Here is a 27,155-nt window from a genome sequence, read left to right on the forward strand (position 1 = left end):
AATGTTAGAATCTGGAATTTTGATAAATATATGTATTTAAATATTTAGTTAGTTTGAAACGTTGCATAACTTTTTAATTAATTAGATAATTCAATTAGATTCCACCACTTGCAAAAAGATTAATTGATTGTAATTGGTTTATTTATATATTTTTTACTTTAACCAAATCAAGTTGTTTCTCTATAAATTTCAAGAGTCCCATTTAACAAACATTTTTTTAAATCATATCTATTAATATATAAGGGTTTATGCTTATTTATAAAAAAGTAAAATAAAATAAAAAATTTGAACATTAATTATTCTAGATTCCAGTACCTATTAAAAAGAATGATATAATTTAATTTAGAAAGTCAACGAAATTGATGTTACAAGTAAAAAATAGATGTAATGTATTTGCTTACATAATTAAGATAGATTGCAGTTAGGATTAATTTATAAAAGTATCTTAAAAACTATGTGCTTAATTAATATAATAAATTAAAAAAAAATCAAGTTGGTCATAATTAAAGTGGAGGTCAAATTATACCATAGCAACATTTATTGGATATCACCTCCCAAAATAGAAACCTTGCCGACTTGAGTTCCAATTCATTGTATAATAAAATTAAAATATCAAACGTTTTTAGTCCAATAAACTTTATTCCATTTATCAATATAAATTACTTTATTATAAGATAAAAAAAGAAAGTGGAAACGTTTGTTATGTCAATTATCTGTTGCAGACACTAAGATTGAAGCCAACATGATGTAACGTGAGACGTTATTAAAATATGTGTCCACATATATATAATGAGATATTTTATATTATAAATTTAGTCTTTCAAATTTTTATATAATAGATCTTAAATTTTAAAAATTATTTCATAAATTTTAAAAGTTTTCATTTGTACGTCTAATATTAAGGACCTTTTAAAAGTTGTTCGCTTAATCCATTTTAAAAAGTTTAGAAACTTAATAGATTTTGTAAAGATATTTTTAAAACCCAATTCTAAAATTTTAGCTTGTTACAGGTTAAAGATTCTTCAACAAACATTTTTAATGGATTTATTTTCTATAATAGTCCAATTGTGTTGAGTTAGATAAATTATTATAGACGGGTCATATTAAGTAATTAGTAGATTATCTTTGTTTTTGTGTCTCATACATAATTAATTTACGCACTTCTCGACTAATTTAAAGTAAGAAGATTTTTTTTTTATTTTTATAGGATATGCAATTATATATAAGAAAGGAGTTATTTATTTTTCTTTTTTTTCCTATAACAAGGGATTTATTTAAAAAAATATGTATTTTAATGGCACATGCCATTATAATATTAACAAATTCTAATATTTTGTTACGGTAAAATTTTAAATAAGAAATGCAATTAGAGATAAAATTTTATATTTAATTAGGTCAGAATTATTATTATCATTACGAATTGTGTGGTTATTTTTGAAATATTATAATTAGACTATAATACAAATACGAGATTGTACGAATTTAGAATACGTTCTAAAGAGAGAAGTTAAGAAAATATCTAAAGTTACTTTTGACCGATGATTTTATATATTATTATATAACGATTCGTGGAGGAAAATATAGTAATTTCGAACTCGTTTATGCGCACTCCGACTAATTTCATGGGACAACTATCTGACTTTACAATATTTAATGTCGAGAAACACATCGAGATTAATTTTTAAAGTAAGTGGTCATCATGAGGTTTGAACCATAGAAAGAACCCAATAAAAATATTAAATTTGTGGGGAACCATAGAAACAACCCGATAGAAGTATTAAATTTGTCAATTTCCGATAATCTATTTGTAAAAATAGAAAGAACCCAATAAAATAATAAAAAGTTCCTGAAAGATGCATTTTAATATATGAAGATTATTAATTAATAAAGAAAAACTCTTGTTCTATTATTTAATGTTATAATATAAATGCATTTAAATATGAATTTATCTATTTATGTAAACTTAAATGAATGAAGAATACATTGTCAAAAAAGTTAGAAGACAAAAATTATGAAATTAGAGGCACACAATATTCAAAAAGTAAAAGAATTCTAATAGTTATGAAATACGAAAAAGAAAAATATCATGAAAACACAATCACACGAGTCTCCAAATTCTATTTTAAAATATATATAATTTCTTCGTCTCTTATATTATCTCTTTATCTTCAATGGCTGTGGTTCTATTAAATTATAAGTTTAGTTTATAATTTTCAAAAGTGTATTTAATAAATTCTTAGAGTTTAAAAAACGTTCTTTCAATTTTGTGTCTAATAAATTTAAATGTTTAATAAATTTTGGAAATTTCAATTTTACATTTAACAAGTTCCTATATTTAAAAAAATATTTCGAATAAATATATATTAGGCACATAATTAATAGCTTAAAAATATATTGGATAATTTTAAAATTTTGTGACCCATATATAGATATAAAATTCAACGTTCGGGAACTTATTTTATACTTTTTAAAGTTAAAAAGACTTAGCCAATCTGTGGAGAGCTAGTTAAAGCATATATTATCTATCAAAAAGTCGAATCTTCATCCTGTATTATTGAACTAAAAAAAATTAAAAATTTATTAGACACAACTTTAAAAGATTCAAAGGCCCGTGGGACGACATAGAAAAAAAAGCAGCAACAATAGATATAAAAAGAAAAAGCAGGAAGAATAGAATATACAGAAATAAATCAATAATTGAGAAATTGTAACATGTGAACATGCTTTTTTTTTTTTGCAAGTGACAAAATAAAGTGGGACATGGATTTTAGGGACCATCTGTTATTGCACAACTGGGCACTGTATTTCTTTTTGTATTAATTTGTTTTTGCTAATTGCTTTGTTTGGGAAATGTGAAAATTGTGTGTTACCTAAAAGAAAAGACTGAAGCTTCTTCCTTGGTGGGTTTGTGGTCCAAGAATGTGTTTGGTATCTTTCTTTTTTTTTTTTCTAAAAATATTTTCTTTTAATTTTCAAAAGTATGCTGCTGTGAATCTCTATTTCAGATTCTCTTGTAATGAAGCCACCAAGAAATGATGGAGATGTGTGTCATTGGATAAATCATTAAATTTTTCGAGACGAGAAACTTTTAGGTTCGGTGATGATATTAGAGTGTGTTCGAATCGCTGAGATATTATTTTCTCTCCGAATTGATATTGGTCCTTTGTGATTTGTGGTGGTAATAGAAATCGCAGCATCCCATTTGGTTTTCTTTTTCGCGGAGAGAACATATAAAAACAAATCAAGAAAAAAAATGTGGGAAGAAGATAGAGAGTTTGATTTTTTATAGGGAGACAACTTTTTTTTTATAGCGATATTCTGTCAAGACTTTTTATCATATTTTAGGGATTCTAATATGTTCTATCGATTCGTGGAGGGCTTCGACATCCATCTCCACATATATTTTCAAATCATGAGAAATAATGTTATTGACTATTTTATAGTCAAGATGAACCCGACGTAGAAATAAGTATATGGTTGAATTTTCATTTTCGCGGAATTGAATTATAGATTATATTTCAAATGTGGGATAAATATTATCATCCAAGGTTTCTACTTGAAGATGACTAATGAAGATAGGGTGGAAGACATTTTTTTTAAAGATTAGTTGTGCCACTCTCTTACTTGAATATGATTTTTAATTTGAAAAATTAGTTATATTATATCTTCATCAGTTTCTTGTTCGAAGTATTTTTATATACACACATGCACACGAAAGAAAACTACCTAAATGGATGAAAAATAAAAGTATGATTTTTTTTTTTAATAATGTTCAATATTTAGATTCATCAATATTTTTTTCTAATTGGTGAAATTAAAAAAAAAAAAAGAAGTAATTAAGCATAAAACAAGGACTAGAGATCCAACGGAAGTTCACACTGGGCCGGCCTGCTCCCCATGGCCCATGATGGAATTGAAAGCCTTCGAACTGGGCCTGCAGTTATAAGGCCACTCAGCCTCCACAGCAACTTCTTCGGCCTATGGGCCTGTGGTTATAGAATTATCCAAAGTTCACCCCGACCATAAGAGTTCAAAATGTGATATTATTGGCCATTTTTTAAAATAGGCGTCTAATTTTAGTCACTCACCTAAATTATCCAACTATTTAATATGTTTGGTAGGGAAAATAAATAAATAAAAAGTGGACGATTTAAATTTTGAATTGAATGTTATATTAAGATTTTTCTTTCCTAGAATATTTATAATACAAACAAGTGGTAGAGATTCAAATTTAAAGGTTACTAATTCACTCACAATGAAAATACTAATATTCATACAACCTCTGTTTAATTCAACAAAAAAGAACACTGATATTCATAAAAACTTCTTTTTTTTTCAATTCAACAAAAAATAACACTAATGTTCTTTAAAAAAAAATCAATGGATTATTTTAACCTCCGTCGTGGCTAACAATAATCTAAGTTAAGTTATATTTAGTTTAACTTAAATTTTGATTAATTTTTTTTAGTAGATGTGTGGTAGGAGATCGTTTTTACAATCTTTTCGTTGGAGATGAACTATGTTCGTTACGGAAAATTTTGGTTAAACTAAACTTCATTAAAACGATTATAAAAGTTGAATGGATTGCTTCACGCGTGGTGGTGGAATATCGTTTGCAACTTAAGTTTCTTTCCAACTAAGTTTCTCTCATCAGACTTTTCAATATTAATAATTAATATTCCCTAACTCTATGAACTAATCATGTAGGCTTTAGATATAAGTTTAAAAAATAATATATTTTTTTTACAGAAAAAAAAGGCTATTAAAATAGCTAAAAGGGAGATGTGGTCCATATAAAGTTAAATTGAGTGTATTAATTTGATTCTATTTTTAGTTTATTAGGTTATTAGTAATTAATAATTGATAAGTAAAATAATTTTGTTGACTAAAGGAAAGCTAAGTGGAGAATATTAAATACTCCAATATCATAAATGTGAAATTAATAAAGGGATAGAAACTAGAAAAAAGCAAAAACTTGACTTCTAATGTGTAATATATATATATATAAATTCAAAATGACTAAACAATATTTCAACTCCCTCACTAAATTGGTGATTTAATAATGTACAATATCAATCTAACTTCAATTATATATTCAAATAGAACAAAAAAAAATTATAATTTAATAAAAAAATAATTAATAGTTAATACCCAAAGGAAAATATATAATAAAGCATGATGTGTCATCATATACGAGTCATTAATTGAAATTTGTACGTGAACTTCATCAATTTAATATTTATGTAGTACCTTGATTGTGTTATTTTAAGGTTTATATATGGCGAGTTGATTTTAGAAATATTTGACGGTGGTGGAAACGTAGTTGATGGTAGAGATCTAAGACACGGAATTAAAAGTTAATGAATTATAGAAATATAAAGACTAAATACACACAATTGTGAAAACTTTAATTTTAACCATATCATAGAAAATTTTTTAACTCTCAAGTCTCAGTCTCAGGTAATTGAAGAATTTCAGCAAGTGACCAAGTACTTTGTATAAATATTCAAGAAACATAAAAGAAATATCGTCAATTAGTCACTAAATAAATATAAATACTAATAATATTATAACTATAACTTATTTAGGAAATGAAAATAGCTTCACTATTAATTGAAATTATTTTTATGATTTTTAAATTTACCGAATATCTATCGTTATCAACATTATTTTAACGATATTTCTATGGACATAATAAATTGAGGTTAATTTCTAAAGTGAACAACCGCTAAACTAATTCATAGGAGGCAACATATAAACATTATATAAAAAAAATTTGGTACGCATTGATTTATATAAATCATCCGGTGAATAGAGCAATTACAAACAGAAGAATTAACACTAATATACAGTTGAGAACAAACGGTCTCTAACAAATTATAGAAACGAGCTCATGATTTCTCTACACAAATCCATAATAAAATTGACCAGAAAATAAAATGGAGAATTACCGGATCCAAATAATTGGAATTGTACTCGTCAAATGAAAACATTGATATGACATTGACTTTGATACTTTTGTCCTTTAAACACGATTGACTAGTTGAGGCATCATTTTTAATTTAGATTCAACCTAAAAGAGGGGTTCGTAGCTTAAAAAATTGGTTAAATTCCTAAACTTTCCTTAAAGTAACAATTTGATTCGAGTAATAACTCAAATGGTTATTTAAATTTGAACCGATCAATCGATTTTAGTGGGTAGACCCATCAAATTTTTGTTAGATTTAACCTAAAATATTTAACGGAGTTATCAGTCGTCAATTTTGAGAGTCGTTGAAACTAAATCGTTTATTTTAATTAAAGTTTTTTAATCTAAAAAATTATTAAGAGTTATAGTAGAATATGAACACATGGGATGAGAACAGGAGGAAAGGCAGCCAGGTAGAGAAGGAACAAAGGAAATTCTTCCTTTACACGTCACATAATTTCTATTTATTTTTCTCCATTCTCAATTCAAACTTCAAAATATGTTGCCGAAATTGAATACCAGCAGATTCCACAAACTTTCCTTCCCACCAAATTCTTTTTTTCTGTCTTAATTTATGTGCATAGTAAAAAGCACCAATAAATTATAATATAAATTAATTAAAAACTTACTTTTCCCTTCGATATTCTCTATTCCCCAGACGCGGTTTCGCAGCCCAACTGCTCCCACCAAATTTCCAGCTCTCAATAATTTTTATTTTATATAAATACCACTCTTTCACTTCATCCAAACTTATAAAACTTCAATTTTGCTTCCCTTTAAATTCCCATTTCTTCTCTCAATTCCTCCACTTTTTTTTTTTTTTTTTTATTTCAAGATGAGTTCCGCCCAGCCTGCAGGTGATTCTTTAGTAATTTAGATTTCGGTACTTAATTTCTTCTTTTTCTTCTTTCTTTTCTGAATTTAATTTAATTTTGTAGCCGTTTATCCTCCGCCCTCCACCGCGCCGGCCTCTTATGCAGCCCCGCCGCCGGCGGGTTATCCGACCAGAGACGGCGGCGATTTTTCCCAACCCCCTCCTGTTCCTGCTGAAACCAAGTCCAGAGGCGACGGCTTCTGGAAAGGCTGGTAATTTAATTATTATTATTAATTTCTATGTCGTTCCCTTTTAACCGTGTTTTATTTTATTTAAATTTTAATTTTGTTTTCTTAATATTTTTATTGATTTTTGCAGTTGTGCTGCGATATGCTGCTGCTGTGTATTGGACGCATGCTTCTGATCGCCGGAAGTTGGAGCGGCGGCGGACGATTCCGGAGACCTGTTTTACTAGAGACGACCGGATTTTTTTAGGGATGTATTATGATATTTTGTGATTTAATTTTTAGTGTTCTTTTTTTTTTTGTGGAATTTTTGTTAATTATGTTGTATTAATTCGTGTGTTGAAACGTAGGAGTCATGGTGATGGAACCGTATGGGACTATATGATTTATAATATTTTTTAAATAATAAATTATTTGATGTTTTTCTTGTGTATTGGTTGAGAGTTGTTTTGTTTCAATATCGTTGTGACACGTGGCTGCTGCTTACGTTATCTACACGTGGGCATGGAGAAGATAAGGATGAAACGAGAGAATTTGAATTGGAATTACTGGTTGCTTACTTCTTCCACTTGGTTGCGCATATTCTCTATTATAAATATATAAGATCTTCTGAAAAAATGTATGGAATATATTCATTTTAATGAAAAAGATTAACTAAGTAAATGATGGATTGATATTTATTTAATTTTAAAAATAATTGGAAGGTTAAGTAATTCTAATATTAAGTTGAGTATGAAAAGACAAACGTCCGAGAGTCCCTTACTCAACCACCATTCAAAGCATCCAAATCTTATGTTGAAGATAAGATTATGAGCGCTTTCGAGAGCTCGTATCGATACAACGATCATTTGATATTTTGATGTCGTCTTCGTTGGAGGTGATTTCAACTCACACTAGAACGTATTGATTGAGTAATGAAAGTTACACGTGGCTTTAATTGATAAGCCTCAAGTTTCTTTACCTCGGTCTCATCTTCTATGGCCGAGCCAAAAAGTCTTGTTCTCATTTATTGGTTGAACCGACTAGCTTCACTTCATTGCCACCTTAAAGAGCCGTTGATGCCTTGTCAGGGACATTGTCGGGATAATCACTTATAAATAGAACTCATTCGCCTCATTTTTAGGTACAGGAACACTAGATTCTCTCTCAAGTTTAGTTTGACTAGCCACTGACTCTAATATTGGAGTGTGTTTTGTTTTGTAGGTTTCCTGCTCAACTCATTTCCAGCTTGTCCACTGGGTCATCTATAGTTTGAGTCGAGGTTCAGGGAGTTGGTCAAATTTATTATCAAACAGACTCAACATATTTGGAGCCGTAAAGATTTGAATATTTGTTTTAATATGAATCGTGGGCAAAAGTTGTACCTTTTATGCTTATTTGAATGATATACATAAGAATAAGAAGATGATTCACAGAGATGGGGTTATTGAACTCATAAATATTAATAAATTCTTCTAATTGAACTTTTAAAGTCTATTTTTCTAGCTCGATATTCTCGAACTAGCTTATTAAGAAGAAAAAAATATATATATTTATTATACTGAAAATAAGAACGAACTATAGTTTTTGATAAAGTTACAGAGTATGACTTCAAATTCAATTTACAACATCATTGCATAAAATTCTTCGCCTAGCAGAGTAACAATTCACGTAAACTTAAAAACAAACATAACACACAATACTATTTGGTGTGAATATTTGTGCTAGCCACAAATATGATATTTTTCTCTTTCTTTATATATGAAAAATCTAAAATTTTCTAGATTTTTTTTTTCTTTTTCATGACTTCTCTAATTTCTTTCATATTTTCTTACTCTACGTAGGAATGAATCATCAGTGACATATGAAATTAGAAAAATTATTCAATAAATGCTTTTGGAAAGAAATATAGGTAGTGGCAAGTTTACACCATTATCATGACTCATGACCCATGTGGTATAGAATATATTCTTCCTGTTTTTTCTTTATTGTTTTTTTTTTATAAATACTTTTATTTGTTAGTTTCTTTTCAATATATTATAATCAAACAAAAAAAAAGTCAACACTTTTGTTAATTAATTTTAATTTGCTAAAAGAAAAAATTTATGGGAGTACTCCTAAACATACCTTTACTCAGTTATGGTATTTATATCCATATACTTTATATTAAATTATTCATTATCAATTATCATGCTAGTTGATTATCATAAGAAACACGTACGCGTACCGTGCACATAAAATTTTATAGTTTTCATTTTAATATTTAAAAATATAAAATTTAATTAAATAGTTAAAATTTATAATATAATTTGGTTTTTCTATCTCTAAATGTTTACCTCACCAAGTTTTTTCGTATTTTTAATGTTTATCTCATAAAACAACGTCTCAATAATTCTCGTCACCCACTGATGTGGTTAGTGTGACTAAAAGGATTATTCTTCAATTACTTAAATTTTTTTTTTTAAAAAAGCACATATTCATGGATTTTTCATCTTTTTTTCGCTAAACATATCAATACATAAAAGTAAATACAATTTTGTTTCAATTTCTTATTTGAGTCATTGAAAAATAAAATGACAAAAAAAATAGTGAGAGATAGAGATGCAGGGCAGCCGTTCTTTGCCATGTTTGAGTTTTGGTCCAATTCCTTGCCCTAGCTCGCCGGGAATGCCAACCGCAACCATGTTCCGATGGATTGATATGATAATCACCTTACCAAAGAGGAGGTCATTGAGGGAATCCTCGCGGTTATCAAGTGTCATCCCAAAGTGGATCCGTCCAAGGTATTCGATCTTATCACTCATTTTCACTTTCGTTTTCCAGTTGATTGAGTTGGTTGGAAAAAAAATAACTAAAAAAGTTGAATATTCGATCAAACAATCTAACTAAATATAAGAAAACACAATACATTGACTAAAGGAGAAAATTTATCTATCGAAAGAGAAATAAAACACAAGTTTTGATGAATAAAAGTTGGGAGAAGGAGTAAGAAAAAACTCTTTATATACTCGTAGAAAATAAAAAGTTACGAACCTTTTTAAATTCCTTATTAATTATAATTCAAAATAAGTTATAACTTATTAACATAGATATAAAGAGGCAAAACTCTCTATATTCTAACTCTTTATATCCTAACCTTTAAAAGGGAAAGTTTATTAGAAAGAGAAAATTAATTTGACAAATGTAAAATTGGTAATGATGGAGATTAAATATTTTTAAAGAAATGAAAAAAAAAGGAAAGTAGCGTGGGAGGGAGAGAAAGGGGAGCGAGGGAGAAAATTTTATATTTAAATGACAAAATTATCCTCAAAATATCTATGAGAATGTTGAAATTAAAAGGACAAAATAGAGAGAAAAAGTTTCTCCCTATACTCCCTTTTATATATAGATTATAATTTGTATCGACAATTAATAATTTTGATCATCATTCCATTTAATTATCAATATAATTAATTACCACCGTTTAATAATACAAATAAACTAAATTTTTACCTAACTTCAGCTTATTTTTTTTATTACAATAAGTGAGATGAGAATTCGAACTCATGATCTTTTGCCAAAGATAGATGTTGGTAACTTGAGCTTAATTAAGATATATATCTCTGCATATTATATTTAAAAAATAAGCTAAAGTTATTTAGAGCAATGTAGACTATTGTTGATGTGAAGTTTCTCCAAATTTTAGATACGAAAGAGATCGATAAGACCTGCAAAACAGAATAGCAATAAGACCGGTGTGGCTCTTGCCACACAGACTTCGATGCTTAAGTTAGACTTTGGATAGTCGAGAATAAAGAGTCGGGTAATTGATCGTGTTTAATCCTAATACCTTTAGGAATTATCAGAGTCGAGTCCTACTGTGCCTAGGAGATCTGGACTCTTGGACCTGTGTGTTTAGTATTAGGCCCAATATCAAATCTAAGGTCGAAACAACACAAATTTGGATGAGTAGGGGTCGGGAGAGAATCGTTGGAGTTCTCAACCATTGGTCGAGAAGGTCTCGACGCCGACCTCGAGACATCTGTGGCTGGCTCGGGTCGCCGAATCCGCTCCTCTCTCAGCCCAATTCTGTCTTTCATTGCTATATCTTTTTATCTTCCCCTAACAAGTATTAACATAATAAAAAAGCAACAAAATATAAAAAAACAAAATATCAACAAAAAGTGATTAACATGAATAAAAAATTAATATTAACAAATTTTAAATTATTTAAAATGATTAAAGATTTATTTGTTAATTTAAATATTTGTTATCTTTATAATTATTTTTAAAATATGCATCAACGTTATATTTTATCAATATTTTCAACCAGGTTTAAAACATTGAATGGTCAATTGAAAAATAAATAAATGGTCTCTGAAATAATGAGCCCATTGAGGCCCATTATAAATAATTAGGGCTTCGGTTTTACAGGTTATAAATCAGCTGCTCTGCTCCTAGAGTTTATGTTGTCGTCGTCGACAGATTGAGGGGAATTTTTTCGCGATCGGAACTGAAAATGGTCAAATTTATCAAGCCGAACAAGGCGGTCGTTGTTCTACAAGGCCGATTCGCCGGCCGGAAGGCTGTGATAGTGCGCAACTTCGATGATGGAACCCGGGATCGACCCTACGGCCATTGTCTGGTGGCGGGGATCAGCAAGTACCCGAGTAGGGTGATTCGCAAAGATTCGACCAAGAAGACGGCGAAGAAATCGAGAGTGAAGGCCTTCATCAAGCTTGTGAACTACCAGCACCTCATGCCGACGAGGTACACACTCGACGTCGATCTCAAGGATGTGGTTAATGTGGATTGTTTGCAGTCGAAGGGCACGAAGGTTGCGGCGGCGAAGGAGATCAAGAAGAGGATGGAGGAGAGGTTTAAGACTGGGAAGAATAGGTGGTTTTTTACCAAGCTTAGGTTCTGAGGATATCATAAGTTTTTGAGGTTCTTTTTCTCGTTTAAAATTTTGAGAAGTCATTTTTGAATTATGAATCCATTGTCTAATGGGCATATTACTAAATTTTTGTTGATCTTCTTCTTTTAGCCCTAAATAGTTGGAATGAGATAAGGGTTTAATTCAATGATCTGAGTCTTTCAATCTCGTTCGAATGTCTCAGAGTTTGATACATTATTAGATTCTCGATAACAACAATAAGAGTTTAAATGATCAAATGGCATTGCTGCTGGATCACACATACAACTGGGGAGATTCTTCCCGTGATTTATGGGTTTGATTCTTCGTCTCTGTGTGGAGTTTATGCTTGAACATTTAATTCTTCTATATTAATTACAAGTTCTTTAATTTGATCTTTCCGGATGGCTATGGATCTGAATTTTCTTTGTGCTTCCCCTGTCATTTAAGTAAGATCATAAGGATGGTTATTTTTCTGAGATTGGACCAGCTTCCTAATGTTGGGTGTTTTTCAATTCCCTGCATTTTTTTCTTCATAATTTCGTTGCTTGAATCTTGCTCTTGTAAAAATGTCATTGTAAAATAAAGATTCAAAAAGTTACTCTCTAAACCAAAATTTTGACTAGAAGTAGTTTTTGCTTTTGAAAACTAACATTTTGAGTTCATTGGATTAGTATTTTGATTTTGTTTTTTTGAGAAAATTCCATGCTTAAATATTTAGTTGAAACCTTGAGCAGAGGTGTTTCAAGGAATGGATGATTCAAGCTGAGATGATCTGTCTATACACACTCCAATATAATTTCTTCTGTTTTTTCTTATTTATTGACAAACAAATTGGAGTATCAATGGAAACAGAACTCTCACCTTCTACATTCCATTAAACTTTTCATTCATCTACAGACTTTTCGACATTATCGATCCTGGTCGGTCAGTTAGCTCACCTACTTTTGAGATTTCAGTTCCTTCACCCGCTCTTCAGTATCCTTGAGTGCTTTCCCATATATGTTTATTAGCTGAAAACAGTACCATTTTCAGGTTACAACAATCAAGGTTCATAGTAAACTCTAATTGCTCAAACAGATGCTCTGTTACTCCAGAAGAAGCAAACTTGGATCAGATTAGCTTAACCCATTCCTCCCAAATCAGTTTCAAACTTTGTTACCCCTCTGGAAATATTTCTGGAATTCTTTCATCAAAGACAATAAATTGGCTGTAAGAATCTGTATGGTACCTCATCAACTTCTTCAGGTGAGATAATGAAGGGAGGACTCATCATTATATTATCCCCAGCGACGCGTATTAACATTCCATGCTTCTCACACATTGCTCCAAAATATGCACCTATGCCTGCACATCCCATAGAGCACTCGGTAGAACAACGATATTTCAACTTCCATTTTATAAGAAACCCAGAAATTTAAATGCATTTCTACATTCATCAAGTTATACTACCCAACTAATATGTAATGCTTATGATTTTAATCCACATGATCAATGATAGAATTGAATGGAAACTCTTTAGCAACAGAAGGTAGGTACCCCATTCAGGAGGAAATGGATCATTGGGTGATTTGTTGTCTGTGAATTCTGTGCCTAAGATCAATCCCATCCCCCTCGTCTGCAAAACAAAAGGGTTGCCTCGAGCTAACGTTTTGCAGCGACATGCCTACCAAATGAGAAGAAATGAATAATTGAACCATACCTCTCCTATGATGGGACTGCTAGAGAAAGCTTTTACACCATCTTGAAACCTTGGGGAGATGTTCTTTACTTGCTCAACAATATTTCTCTCCCTATGGAAGAAGCACATCTTAAACGTTAAGTTATAAACTATATGATCCACTAGAGAATTTTTCTCATGGTTGCAACTTCATCAAATAATTATTATTCAAGGTAAGTCTTGGGGCCTGGGGGTTGCCAATACTTAGTTAAGAACAAGAATATATTGAAAAGATTGAACCGTAGATCTTTAAAACAGCCATAAAACAACGTACTTGTAGATCTTCAGTGTTTCAATGGCTACAGCACATGCAACAGGATGTCCAGAATACGTAAATCCATGGGAAAAAGTACCTGAATTGTATATATATTAGACAATATATTCGTCGTAAGACTCGTACCGAGCATATTTTCACTTGCACCAAAACCGACGTACCGAGCTTATTGCTTTGAGAGTGTATGACATCTGAAACTTCAGGGCTGACAATGACAGCACCAATGGGCATATATGCAGAAGAAAGAGCCTGCAATTTCAACACCACAAAATACACAAAAGACAGATATATCTTCTTCTCAGGATCTAAACACAATAAGCTTTCTCCATTCTTCAAATTACCCCAACTTCACCTTGGCTATTGATACCAAGTCTGGCTTAATATCGTATTTATCACATCCGAACATCGTCCCGAGCCTTCCGAAGGCGCAAATAACCTATGGCAGTGAAGAACTTACAGGACATGAGGTAAGAGAATTGAAAGTTGTGAAGAAGGATAGTAAGACTATATTACCTCATCTGCAATGAAAAGAATGTCATATTTCTTCAGCACAGCTTGGACCTACACACATGAAACTAAAAACTAGTGAATAATTTTCAAATATTGCTTCTCTTCTCTTCTTTTGAGCAAGTATTGGAAATCTAGAAGCACTCATGATTATGCATCTAAATAGTAAAGTTCTTATTATGAGCATTTTACGTTTTAAACTTGTTAAGAAACTGCCAGCTTACTTTATCGAAATAAGTTGCAGGAGGAAGTATCACACCGCCTGCTCCCATGACGGGTTCAGCAATGAAGGCAGCAATCTGAAAGAAACAAAGGTTTAAACACAAACAATTATTTGCAGATGCCAAATATTTGAACATTCAAGTCAAATTTTGTGACATTACTGTCTCCGGTCCTTCGGTGATAATAAGATTCTCTAAATTGTTGGCTAATCTCGACGAGAACTCTTCCTCGGTTTCACCTGGCACATCACTGTCACATTTAACATTATAAAAGTAATAATATAAACTGTGTAACAACACTTCTAATAATAGAGAGCAGTTTGGTGACAACCAGGAAGATGATAGCGCCAGTAGTGAGGACAGTCAGTGTGCAGTACAAATGGAGCAGGAAGATCAAATTTTTGATGCAAAGCTGGAAGACTACAATAAAATTTCCCCAATTAATAGACTTTGGTCAAACAAGTTATTTAGGACTTTTGAAGTATTTGGAGAATATCCTGACAAGATATCTTTTGTTATCGTCGTACCCAGAAAGACTAGCCGAAATCAATGTCGAACCATGGTACCTGAGATTGCATAGATAGCAAACTTGGATTAGTAAAATGAGCAGAGCATATTTGAAAGGAGCATTCGACAATGAACATACGATTTTGAACGAGCGATGAATTTCTTTTTGTGTGGTCGCCCGAGTGCATTATTATAATACCAAACCAGCTTTACCTACATGAGTTAGAAAATAACATTATTCATTGATATTGCAGTTATCACCACCACCTACAAAAAAGTGAATATCTCACACTTGTACAGTTGAATGACCTTACTTTAAAGTTTCATATTTACCTGATCTCTTTTCCTTCAGTAGTTAGGTAAAAGATAGTTAACTTTTCATTGAAGATGAAACTGGAACCATATTTTCCAGTTTAACCAAAAATGTTAAAGATCCATACATTTCATTTTCAAACACAAAGTTCACAATATGTCAGATGATGAGCTATTAATATTCAACATCCATATATATAAGCAATCATAGAAAATTGCTAACAGTAAAGTAAAAGGTGGAAAAATGGCACCTGAGAATCATTTGCTTCTGATCCACTATTAGAAAAGAAGACCTTCCCCATTTTCCTTGCAGTAAAAATTTCTAGTAGTTCTTTTGCTAGATCCTGCAATGGAATATCTGAGTAACATGTATATATTACAGGTAGCTTTATTCTGAAAAGGGAATATGATGATACCAGAGAAGGTTTTGTCGTGCGATTCCAGAAGGAATGGTAAAATGGCAATGTATTCAGTTGTGCTGTTGCAGCAGCAACCAGCCGAGGTTCACTTCCCCCTGCAGTTATTCAGTATCCACACATAACTCGAAAGTCCCAAAACTGAAATAGGATTAGATTTACAATGCACACAGACTAAGAGCATGCCTGGATATTAAGATATTTATTCTCTGCAAGCTCTTTCTAGACTTCTTTAACTTATTAGGAACAATTTCAGGATTCTCCAACTCTTAAATTTTATCCTAACTATGCTGCCCATATGTTCTATATTTCCAAATTGTCTGAAATAACAAATAAAATATGATAACTGAAATTGTTACAACACACACGCCACGAAGTTGACTTTCTAGGTAAAGAACTGAATACATCCATATGCTTGACAGTGCCTCTAATACTTGCATACCATTACATTTAAACTATATTTCTCAGGAGGGGAAAAATATATTAGATACAAGGGAAACAATCTTTTCCATCTTAATTGGATCAAGAAAATAATGTTAGAACAATATCAAGACATTAAAATCCATTATATATACTTGAGTAAGATTGGTAGCAGTAAGAATACCCAAGGATGTGCACCATAATCCAGCAAGGGCGTCGAGATATTTCTTCCCGTTAACGTCGTAAACATAGGAACCCTGACAATTTACCATAACTGATTGAATCTATCCTGTGGGGATGGAGGGTCCTTATTGTATTGCCAGGTTATATATTGAAAAGACCAGGTATACCTCAGATCTTTCTATAACCAGAGGATTCAAATCAGCAGTCTGCCAACCAGCTGTGAAAGGTGCAAGCATATCATGGCCTTTGAACCTAGGATTCCAGATGTAAAATATGTGATATTGCATATACATTTTCAAATTGCAAGTGCTTGAGTGAACGAATATGCATATTCGTGCATAGAACGAGGCACTTGAGTTCGAGGGACAGAAGGAGGGAGGGAAATTTATCACAGATACTCCAAGTTACCCTCGTCCATTTCTTGAATCAGTAGTAGAATTCTCCCTTTGAAATGATGCTTCTGTACCATACGGCTGGGAAAGTAGCTGAACCTGAATAAGCCGCTCACAAGAGGTTCTAAAAGCAGCAACATCTTTTGCACATGAACCAAGCTGGTAAAGATTAAGATAAATAAGTTCATATCCAAGACTACTGAACTTCCTTTGAACTTATGAATCACAGAAAACAAGCAATATGGGGTAACAATTAACATCCAGATTTTTTGTACACTGAACCCACCAAACCCCTAAACTTCAATACACAATTAACTAAGAATCGGTTTTTCTTCATCTCCCCAACCTCCTCTGGATAGTTATGTTCTTCACTAATTCATATAGTTGAGCTCTGGAAATGATTTGGAAAGGATGCAAACACAAGGTGGGGCAGGAAAATGCATAAAAAGGACGATAAATCGCCTCAGCAAGATGATATTTCCAATAAAAAGGAAAAACCCATCTACCTGAAAACTAAATCTCTAACTACAGAGTACAACCCCACCATTAGAGAACACCATAAACGTTATTAGCAGTAAGTTTAAGAGAAGCTTGCAAGGCGAGAAAGACAAGGGAGAAACACAGCAAAAAGAAAAATGGGTCGATCAGAAAACGGAAGAAAATGATGAAAAGATGATCAAATTTGAAAACCTTGGGTTTGATGATCGAACGAAGCAGATGGTTGAAACCCATTTCTTGCTTAAGGCGAAAGGAAGAGCAGCGGAGTGAGTCGTGTTCTGGGACTGAACGCACTTGAAAATATTGGAATTCCACGCCGATTTGAGAGCGACTTCTTCAATAATGGAGTCGCTAATACGATGTTTTTTCATCTTTGTAAGTTTGCGACTGATTTGATTTTCATATTTCATCTTCTTTTGATCTTTACAGCTCCCATGTTCCATTCCATCCAGTCCAACTTCGGGAATTTGTCTATCTTTTGGTAAAATTGTTTGTTTTAATGGATGATTTTGTCTCGAATACATAAAATTATCCGTTAACAAATGAGTTTAACAATTAACAAAGTTAAGAAATTTTGCGGAATTGTTGTTTTCTTTTTCTTGAAGTAAATATTTGTGGATTTACTGTAGTTTTTTAAAAAATCGCAAACCTTTAGTACAAATACATTTTAATTTAAAATATTTTTATTGCCCGTTCATTCTTTCCCATTTTTAATAATCCAATATCTGCTGGGCCCGACCTAAATTGAGCTCATCCGGGAGTAGACTGAATTCGTCGTTCCGTTCATCTTTCCGGCGGATTACGATGAATCTCCGGCGACGTGTGCGGTGAAATGGAGGAGAGAGGCAAAAGTTTGATGGACAGAAGTACAGAACGGAAAATGAGCTCCAAAGTGAGCCTCGGCGACAATGGTATCTCCCGTCGATTCTTCTCCTTTTGTTAGTTCGTTCTAATTTCTTCGAGGTAACGAATCCAGCTAATTGATTTTGGAATTTCAACTTTCTTCGGGTTCTGATTTTTGCATTTCTTCTTGTTTTTAACAGAGACTTCTGATTCTTGTAATCCCAAATACTGCAATGTATAATCTGCGAAACGCCCATTAGGTTGAGACATTTCAGTTTCTTCTTTTTACTTTTTCTTGCTGTTAAACTAGAGGCAATTGAAGTTTTTAGAAGTATATTTGTAGGTTTGAAACCCTGCTTGGGAATTTGGTGATATGGAAATTAAAATTGGGGAATTCTTCAGTTGTCCTTGTATCAGCATGAACTATGAAAATGTCTTAATGAGTGGCTGGTTGTGTTAGCACTCTCCTTGTAGCCAACATTCTTAACTACCCTGGCTATGGATTGCAAGATTTGTGCAAATCTGAGAGTATTCTTCGCATCCTGCTTCTGAAAGAAGTATAGGAACCTCTTTTTAGGGAATTTATGTATTGAAGTTGAAGCTACCCCAAAAGATGTTGCTTCTTTTGGCTATGAAAAAAATTTCTTCCGGCCCATATCTCTACGAAGAAAGCAAGATGATCTTCAAAACCAACCGTTATGGAGACCAATAAGTTATCTGATTGAAATGCTCCTGTAAGCTCAAAGGAAAATGTTGCTATTTTCTAGTTGGATTGAGTTGTGATGTGTTTTCAATACATTGTCTACAAATATGTTAGTAACATTTTCTCTGAAATTGTTACTAATCCATGAGATTGCCTTGACCCATATTATCAGACGTTCCACTGTTTTATAGGTTGCCAATTAATCAATAGATCTTCTGCCCTGTTGTTCATACAAAATGAATTTTTATTCAATCTTATGAACTCTGAATATATGCTAGGAAACCTCGAAACTCCGAGTTCCCTTATTAAAATTAGTGTAGTTGAAGAATAATTAAGATCTCCATCACAATGTAAACTTTCCTGCCTCCTCAAAATTTAATAATCACAAAATCTCTGTTTGCTTTTGTCGCTTGTTAGGTGTCAGGAAAGGTCATGGAAGATGGTATGGTCACTCTTTAGATTTAACGCCCCTATTTGGGTGTTGGTTTGTATGGAATTCATTATTATCTTATTATTTTGAACTGGAGTCATTTCTTGTATAGTTAGTCTTAGAGCTCCTTTTGTTGGGTTGTTTTTTAGTAGGCCCCCTTTTGTCGTTGTTTTCTTTCATTTTTTCTCAATGAAAGCTCGGTTTCTCATTATAAAAAATCATGAAATTTGTTCCTTGTGTATTCTCAGGGACTTCTTGTAAAATGATAATTGTGTTATATATTACATTTCCCTCATGGATGTAGACCTTGAGCTGCCTTCCAGTGATCAAGAAAGGTTAGACATCATTGTGGGTAAAAATGATGGGATGGATGTGGATCAGACACATAGTGAGGGAGAGGATGGAAATTCTCCTACAAGGGATGAGCACAGTGAGGAAATGTCTATGCCAAACACCGAAACTAGTAGTGGTCAGGATCAAATGGACATCATCAATGTTGAAACAGATATTATTAGCATGGGGCCAACCTCTGAACCGAAAAAAGGTTTGGAGTTTGAGTCAAAGGAAGAAGCGTATTCTTTTTATAGAGAATATGCTAGATCTGTGGGATTTGGCATCACAATAAAAGCAAGCAGGCGTTCAAAAAAATCTGGAAAGTTTATTGACATTAAAATTGCATGCTCTAGATTTGGAAGCAAGCGAGAGTCTACTACGACCGTCAACCCTAGACCATGTACAAAGACGGGTTGCAATGCTAGCATGCACATCAAGAAGAGGCAAGATGGAAAATGGTTTGTACATGGTTTTATAAGAGAGCATAACCATGAGATTTGTCCTGATGATTTCCATTATGCCTTTAAAGGAAGGAATAAAAAACCGAGTATTGTCATTTCTGAGAAGAAAGGTTTGCAATTGGCTTTAGATGAGGGAGATGTCCAATTGATGCTAGAACATTTTATGCATATGCAAGAATTAAATCCCAATTTCTTCTATGCCCTGGATTTCAATCAAGAAAAACAATTGAGAAGTGTTTTGTGGGTTGATGCGAAAGGTAGGCATGAGTACAAGTATTTCAGTGATGTGATCTTATTTGATATTCATTACATAAGCAATGGGTACAAAATTCCTTTTGTTCCTATTGTTGGAGTTAATCATCATTTTCAATATATCTTGTTTGGAGGTGCACTGATTGGGGATACGGATACTTCAAGTTTTATTTGGTTAATGAAGACATGGCTCAAAGCAGTGGGTGGGTCAGCTCCTAGAGTGGTCTTGACTGATCAAGAACAATTTTTGAAAGAAGCTGTTGCAGATGTATTTCCCAACACACTCCATTTTTTCTCTCTGTGGCATATGTTGAGAAGGGTTCCTGGAAAGCTAGGAAAGATTATTGATCAGAATGACGATTTTATAGAAAGCCTTAATAAGTGCATTTATAGATCTTGGACGGATGAAGAATTTGAAACAAGATGGTGGGAAATGATAGACAAATTTGAACTAAGGGAGGATGTATGGCTTCAATTGTTGTTTGATGATCGTAAGAAGTGGGTGCCAACATATGTGAGGAATTGTTTTTTAGGCGGAATGTCTACAGTTGGGCGACCGGGAAGTGTAACCTCATCTCTTGACAAGTATATATGTAAAGAAACCACATTCAAGGAGTTCATTGAGCATTCTGAGGTATTTTCCAAGAACATGCTCGAGTTGGAAGCTAATGCTGATTTTGAAACTCGGCACCAAGAACCAGCCTTAAAGTCTCTCTCTCCTTTCGAGAAACAAATGGCCACGATCTACACGACTGCGATATTTAAGAAATTCCAGTTGGAGGTATTGGGAGCAGCTTCATGTCAAGTGCAGAAACAAATAGAAGATGGAGCTATTGTAACATACCAGGTTTATGATCTGGAAGACAGCCAGGATTTCCTGGTAGCTTGGAATATGACAGAATTGGATATATGTTGTTTATGCCATTCTTTTGAGTATAGAGGCATTCTTTGCAGACACGCTATCCTTGTTCTTCAAGTCTCCGGAGTAACTAGTTTCCCACGCAAATATATCTTGAAACGTTGGACAAGAAGTGCAAAGATCGGGCCGAGCGAAACGTCAAACCAACTTCATTACCGAGTGCAGCGTTTCAACAACCTCTGCAAACAAGCCATTAAACTGGGTGAACAAGGATCTCTATCTCAAGAAACCTATGACATTGCATCTGAGGCATTAGAGGAAGTACTGAAACAATGTGTTTTTGTGAATAATTCTACCAAGAGCTCTGCAGAAACAAATACCTTGGTTTCTGTTGGTTTTGTTGATGTGGAAGAAGATGAACATGGCAAAAATATGGCCAAGTCATCTAGGAAAAAGAAAACGAGTAAAAAAGGCAAGGTGAGTTAGTACCTGTTTCTAGCTAAAGAGCATTGTGTAATCTCATATGGTTTTTAAAAAATTGTACTAAAAATCTGTATGATCTCCTGTTCTACCTATAAGATAACCAAGCGGGCACGGGTCAAATCATCGGAGGTGGTATGTTCTATGCAGCTGTACTAGAGATGGTGTGAAGTGTTATAGCTGTAAACAGTACCATCCTTACATTTTCTTTCTTCTTTGGCATACTCGTACATTCATGCAGGAAGTGGACTCGAGAGCCGCTGCACTTGATGGCTGCCATAGTTGCCAAGAAAATATGCTAGGATCGGTACGACAACACCTTTTAAGCATGTATGTTCTATTTTCAAGTGAAAACTCTAAAATACTTTAAATATGGTCATCTATGCTTTACAGGGTCTGTCGAACTCAAATTCTCCTTTCTGTGATGGACCTGAAGGTTATTATAGTCATCAGGCTATGCAGAGTTTGGTATGCTTGATGATACTTAGAAGTATGATGTTCTTGAAGAATTAAGAATCTTAGCTTGACCAGTCCTCATCTCTTATTCTTCAGGATCAATCTCCTTCAGTCGTAGCTCATGTTGGTCTGCATAGCGACGGCCAGACTATGCAGGTATTGGTCTTCAGTTCAGTTTCCAATTCTAGATTATTATGCAACTCGGTTCGATACATCGACTTGATGTATGTATCTGTTTGTCTTTAGTCCCAGGGACAGCTTAATTTGGATGTGCAACGGCGTCTTGACATTGAAGATAATCGGCAAGATATGGTATGTCTTCGGTTACGTGTAGTATATTGATTACATTTAGGACTCTCCGTTCATCGAGGTGTAATTATTTTCGTCGTAGGAACAGCCTGATGATGCCTTGTCCCAGACTCACATTAACAACTCATCAGGAAGAACAAGACAACCTTAACATATGTAAAAAACCCAGTTCTCAGTTGTAGGAAAGTTTTATGGGTATGTTTCTAAATGTTTTCTTATGTGGTTTTGTTTATTTTGGTCCTATGTTCTTCTATGCGGAGATTATACTCCATGAACTAACAAAACCAATGTTTTATTTTGTTTGCAGGCAAAGCATATGAAATTTGTAAATATTTAATCAATTTGATTTATTCTTGATGAATGTAAAAGTAAGTTTTTAAAAGATTAATGAAAGGTTGTACTTTTTTTTTTCCTAGTACAAGGTTGTTTTTATTCTAGTACAAGGTTGTACTATAATTTGTGGTTATTACTTTAGTCAAAATTTTGCCAAATTGCTTACTTCATTTCACTGCCAGCTTATTCTTTTTTAGAGATCCCCAAATTATTATACTAAAAAAAAGTTTTAAATTTGTCTCATAAAACTCAACTGATAAAGTTTGATATATGTATTTTTACTCCCTATATAAACTTAAGCAACATACACTTAATAATGGTGATTTAAACTATAGCCGGAAATATAACCTATATATGGCTATAAAGTATATACGACTATATCCCTATACAATTAACAAACAAAACAAATAACCTACAAACCTTCCGGTCGGCGACTAGATAATGATCGAGATAAACGGAGGGTTCTAATGGTCGACGGGTCACCAACGACAAAAAAGAAACCTCGGGATAAATGGACGTAAACAATGGACGGGCGGCCGAAGACGAAGGAGAAGCTAGACAGACTGTTCCGGCGACGAAGAAGAACGAAGGCGGTGGCCAGAGACGAAGGAACGCAGACGACGATCAAAGACGAAAGAATGGGCGGAAACGGAACGATAGAGGAAGAAGAAAAGTCAGAGGAAGGAGGTTTTCGAATATTTTCAATAATGGAGGATTTTGGAGATTTAAAATGTAACCACTCAAATAACCAATTTTGGATTTTAAAAATTAATTACTACTGAGGAGATACAAAATAATATATTAATAAATTGAGTCATGGGTACCATCTTAATTGTTTCATGACAAAAGTGTAAATTTTATACCATTCAATCGTTTTATATAATTATAGTCTCGAAATAACCTATCAATGTACTAATCCTTAATGAAAATGTATTTTAATATCTTATAACCACTTCATCTATTAATATATAAATAGTGAGACTAAAACTTATTATGCTAGAATTGAGAGAAAGAAAATTAAAAAATACTTACAAACGGTTAAATGATATGTTAGGCCACTCAACTAGGTGACAATTTAACCCTTATAGTTGCAAATTAGTAACAATTTTAGTCATTAAACTTTATTATATAACAATTTAGTCTATCTGATTTGATAAGCTTTCTTTTATATATATATATATATATATATATATATATATATAAATAAATTATTGAGAGAAAAGATCAAATCTTTATATGACAAAAATCAAGTAAATTGTGTCCTAAATTGTTAAACGAGGAAAACTACATAAATCAAACGTCTTAAAAAAATTAAATAAGTATAAAATCATATAATTAATAAAGTGATAAAGCCAACATTACAGACGTAATTGGTGAAAACAAATTTAGAAAGTTTGAATCCAAGTTCCGAAAAGAGATTAACAACAAAAATAATTTGGCCGATTAAGAAGCGATTAGAAAAACATGGCAAGAAGAAATTGGGCGTTTAGAAAGAAAACAAAATGCGGTTTTGCCGCGGATTTGATGAGGCGTAGTCAAAGATCGGGAAAAAATCGGCCCGCCTGATATTGTAGAAAAATCAAATCCAAAGACCAAAATCTGAGTGAAGAGCGCCTCGGCGCTACGATCCGATCTATTTGGTCAAAAGAACGTGCGAATTTGGCATCTCAATTCAATTTCCTTTTTCTCTCTAATTTTGTTTTTATTCGACTCTCTCTTCTGTTCTGTGTGGTGAAGATGTTGAGAGAGAAACCGTCCAAATTCAGGAATTAGGGTTTATTGGAACACCTCGAAAACGAAAGCTGCCCCTCACTGTATGATCATGGCAGCGGTTTTGAGATGTAATTATTCAAACTATTGCGTTTTTAGAAACAACTTTGAAATGCGTTATTGAGCTCGAACCAAATAGATCGATCGGAGGGTGACAAATTTTACAAGTGTCTGTTCTTTGCTTGCAGGTTTTTTCTAGCATAGCTTACTCTAAATTGTTTGGTCGTTACCAATTTGGCATCAGACATTGTCTATTGTATATTTTACTGGGGCTAAAAGTGGCGTTAAAATCAACTTTTTAGTATTGAAATAACCATAATCAAATAAAATTAACTACGCTATTTTCAATTATTGATTTTAAAGAACAACGAACAGATACATGTCGATTAAACAAACCAAATCAATACATTGTCTCAATTTTGTCGGTTTTGATTGGTTTGGTCAACTTTTTCAACCTCTTTTCATTCCTTCTTCCACAACACAAAAATGTTAATAATGAAAATGTCCCCAAATTTAGCAAATTGGAGGGATTGATGACAACAAATTAATTAAATACACAAGTTTGAAATATGTTGTCTCTTTTTTCCTTCTCATTTCAAAGTCTAGATGTGCTTACAAGTGAAGTTTGAATTTATTTTGAACATTAGTGAACTTTTTCTACTTGAAGAAGTCATTCAATGAAGTGTGTGATTAGTTGCAATTTTGGAAAAATAATAGTTTATTAACAATTGTATTTGTGGCGTACAAAACTACCTCTCTTTTCATTCAAACAAAATTTACAATTAACAATCTTTATACAAAATTCCAAAAAGTAAACAAATTTATATATATATATATATATATATATTACTTTTCTTATATAAATGATGTTGTACAAGAGATTAAAACTTAATGAATTTAATTAAATTAAAATATCTAAAAATCAGTGTATGATTTACATTCAATTTTTTTGGAAATAGGTGTAAGATGAGCTATGATCAAGTTGGTGTGCGTGGAGCTAAGCTCATGTTAACTCCTCTTATCGGAGTGTTTTTCATGGTTGATTATCTGAATTTGTTTTTAATTGCATAGATTTGAACCTTCTCCCTCTCATTCATGATGTATTAAATAATATCAAGAAATCTAGAATTTGTAAAAACGTATATTGATATTAGAAAAAATTGACTTCACACCCGTAGTGACCACCAATTTTTTTTTTTTTTAATTTTGAGGTAAAACAAGTAGGGTGGTGGATTCAAACTCATCATGTTGATTAAAGACAGATACTAAGTTAAGTTCGTGTTGGCACCTACCTTCCTTTTTAGTGCAAAAAATATGGATGGGAAATCGAACTTTCTTTATTCACTCAGCGAATATTCGAATTAACATAGTTGACCACCGCTCTAAAATATTAAATTTTGCAAATTTTATAAAATTAGTTGAACTCTAGGGGAGGGAAACCCAATACTCACATTTCATCGAAAATAAAAACATATTTTACAACATGGAGAGATGAAATAAATTGAGTATGTGCGTTTCCTTTTTGGATTTCAACTGGGTAATTTTAAACTAAATTACAAATGAGAATAAACCAAAATATATAAATGCTGCTAAATTGACCCATTGGAAAGAGAGGCAAAAAAAAAAAAAAGGTATTTTGACAACTTTATGATTATGACTTTAGAATGTAGGCAGGTTTCCTGGAAGCCTGCAGTCCACAGTGGCAACAAAAATTTTAATCCCTCTACCAATTTTTAGATGCCAATGGTTTAATACTTACCTTTATGTTCAACACTTTTTTTTTATTTTAATATTCGTGAGCGTTTGGGTGAGCTTAACAAATATTTAATATTGAAAAATACATATAAATTAATTCTAGCTATAATTAGATTTGATAACATTCTCTCTCAATTTGGAGAGGGTTCCTTTGAACTAATGAACCATCATGATGATTGGTTATGCTCCACCTTATTAACTCATCATTTTTCTTTTAAAATAGATAAAAAAATATTGATTTTTAGCATTCGAAATTTTAATATGATAACATTTTATTTGGTTGATAGTTATATAGAACGGAAGATATTTTCATGTTTGAATTCAATTTGAAGATGGATTTTTTTTTTCATTTCTCGATGGTGAAGTAATTTCATTTCTATTTTAGTAGGGTCATGCGATTATCCGGCAAGATTAATCGAGATGTGCGCAAGTTAATCCAAACATTCACGAATACTTTTAAAAAAATTCATTTCTATTTCAGAGATTTTATGTATTTTCACATCCCTCCAAAACCAATTGTCTCTACACCCCTACGTCTCCTTTGTAACTAGGCGGTCATTTAAGGTATATCCCCTCTTGTTTCAATCCTAAAATAAATTAAATAAATATGACACGATCTCAGACATATTTATAAGTAATCTCTGCATAGTTAAAAAAATTTTACTATTTTTTTTTTGGAATCAATTGTATTCCATTATCATTAAGACTTTAAAAGTGATTTTTACTAATTTTATTTAAAAATAACATACAAATAATTTTATAAAATTACAAAAATTATTTTGACAATACTAAAATCATTGTTTGCTATTGTATAGTCTCTC

The 27,155-nt window shown here is 32.4% G+C and overlaps 4 protein-coding genes across 10 annotated transcripts; 3 read left to right on the top strand and 1 right to left on the bottom strand.

The window, feature by feature from the left end:
• The first annotated feature begins 6,504 nt into the window (after positions 1-6,504).
• On the top strand, positions 6,505-7,460 carry LOC111009227 (cysteine-rich/transmembrane domain PCC1-like protein). The gene is made up of 3 exons (XM_088119370.1): positions 6,505-6,825; positions 6,907-7,054; positions 7,161-7,460. Exons 1-3 carry the CDS (start codon positions 6,804-6,806, stop codon positions 7,204-7,206), a joined length of 216 nt encoding a protein of 71 aa, XP_087975496.1. The 5' UTR covers positions 6,505-6,803; the 3' UTR covers positions 7,207-7,460.
• A 3,976-nt stretch (positions 7,461-11,436) lies between these two features.
• LOC111013189 (large ribosomal subunit protein eL27x-like) lies at positions 11,437-12,069 on the top strand. Its single transcript, XM_022287624.2, has one exon. The coding sequence runs from the start codon at positions 11,505-11,507 to the stop codon at positions 11,910-11,912; it is 408 nt and encodes a 135-aa protein (XP_022143316.1). The 5' UTR covers positions 11,437-11,504; the 3' UTR covers positions 11,913-12,069.
• A 573-nt stretch (positions 12,070-12,642) lies between these two features.
• LOC111008301 (vanillin aminotransferase) lies at positions 12,643-17,788 on the bottom strand. Its single transcript, XM_022280959.2, has 19 exons — positions 17,543-17,788; positions 16,869-17,011; positions 16,628-16,712; positions 16,462-16,534; positions 15,858-15,955; positions 15,693-15,785; positions 15,269-15,342; positions 15,150-15,188; positions 14,954-15,042; positions 14,785-14,861; positions 14,626-14,700; positions 14,408-14,455; positions 14,247-14,330; positions 14,056-14,143; positions 13,895-13,973; positions 13,603-13,693; positions 13,440-13,518; positions 13,132-13,247; positions 12,643-12,913 (listed from the first exon to the last, which is right to left on the bottom strand). Exons 1-19 carry the CDS (start codon positions 17,582-17,584, stop codon positions 12,842-12,844), a joined length of 1,545 nt encoding a protein of 514 aa, XP_022136651.1. The 5' UTR covers positions 17,585-17,788; the 3' UTR covers positions 12,643-12,841.
• Positions 17,789-18,010: 222 nt separating this feature from the next.
• FRS2 (FAR1-related sequence 2) lies at positions 18,011-22,891 on the top strand. 7 transcript variants are annotated; one of them, XM_022277943.2, is made up of 10 exons: positions 18,016-18,313; positions 18,394-18,453; positions 19,575-21,708; positions 21,811-21,846; positions 21,953-22,018; positions 22,105-22,179; positions 22,264-22,323; positions 22,414-22,479; positions 22,559-22,671; positions 22,784-22,891. In XM_022277943.2, exons 3-9 carry the CDS (start codon positions 19,621-19,623, stop codon positions 22,625-22,627), a joined length of 2,460 nt encoding a protein of 819 aa, XP_022133635.1. In that variant the 5' UTR covers positions 18,016-18,313; positions 18,394-18,453; positions 19,575-19,620; the 3' UTR covers positions 22,628-22,671; positions 22,784-22,891. The 7 variants fall into 7 exon arrangements, with proteins under 7 accessions (XP_022133668.1, XP_022133635.1, XP_022133650.1 ...); XM_022277958.2 differs by having other exon boundaries at positions 18,016-18,261; XM_022277936.2 differs by lacking the exon at positions 18,394-18,453 and having other exon boundaries at positions 18,017-18,313.
• The last annotated feature ends 4,264 nt before the right edge of the window (positions 22,892-27,155 follow it).

The sequence above is a fragment of the Momordica charantia genome (assembly GCF_013281855.1).
Source record: "Momordica charantia cultivar OHB3-1 chromosome 11 unlocalized genomic scaffold, Mcharantia_2.0 BLBB01000011.1, whole genome shotgun sequence".
Taxonomy (NCBI): Eukaryota; Viridiplantae; Streptophyta; class Magnoliopsida; order Cucurbitales; family Cucurbitaceae; genus Momordica; species Momordica charantia.

Bases quoted from the DNA above. Each gene is read 5' to 3' on its own strand.
- LOC111009227 (XM_088119370.1), top strand. From the start codon at position 6,804: ATGAGTTCCGCCCAGCCTGCAG. The intron at 6,826-6,906 runs GTGATTCTTTAG...TTAATTTTGTAG, and splicing joins GAGTTCCGCCCAGCCTGCAG to CCGTTTATCCTCCGCCCTCC. The intron at 7,055-7,160 runs GTAATTTAATTA...TGATTTTTGCAG, and splicing joins GACGGCTTCTGGAAAGGCTG to TTGTGCTGCGATATGCTGCT.
- LOC111013189 (XM_022287624.2), top strand. From the start codon at position 11,505: ATGGTCAAATTTATCAAGCCGAACAAGGCGGTCGTTGTTCTACAAGGC.
- LOC111008301 (XM_022280959.2), bottom strand. From the start codon at position 17,584: ATGGGTTTCAACCATCTGCTTCGTTCGATCATCAAACCCAAG. The intron at 15,189-15,268 runs GTATGTTCATTG...ATGCAATCTCAG, and splicing joins TTCATCGCTCGTTCAAAATC to GTACCATGGTTCGACATTGA. The intron at 13,694-13,894 runs GTACGTTGTTTT...CTTCTTCCATAG, and splicing joins GAAACACTGAAGATCTACAA to GGAGAGAAATATTGTTGAGC.
- FRS2 (XM_022277943.2), top strand. From the start codon at position 19,621: ATGGATGTAGACCTTGAGCTGCCTTCCAGTGATCAAGAAAGGTTAGAC. The intron at 21,847-21,952 runs GTATGTTCTATG...ACATTCATGCAG, and splicing joins GGGTCAAATCATCGGAGGTG to GAAGTGGACTCGAGAGCCGC. The intron at 22,480-22,558 runs GTATGTCTTCGG...TTTTCGTCGTAG, and splicing joins AAGATAATCGGCAAGATATG to GAACAGCCTGATGATGCCTT.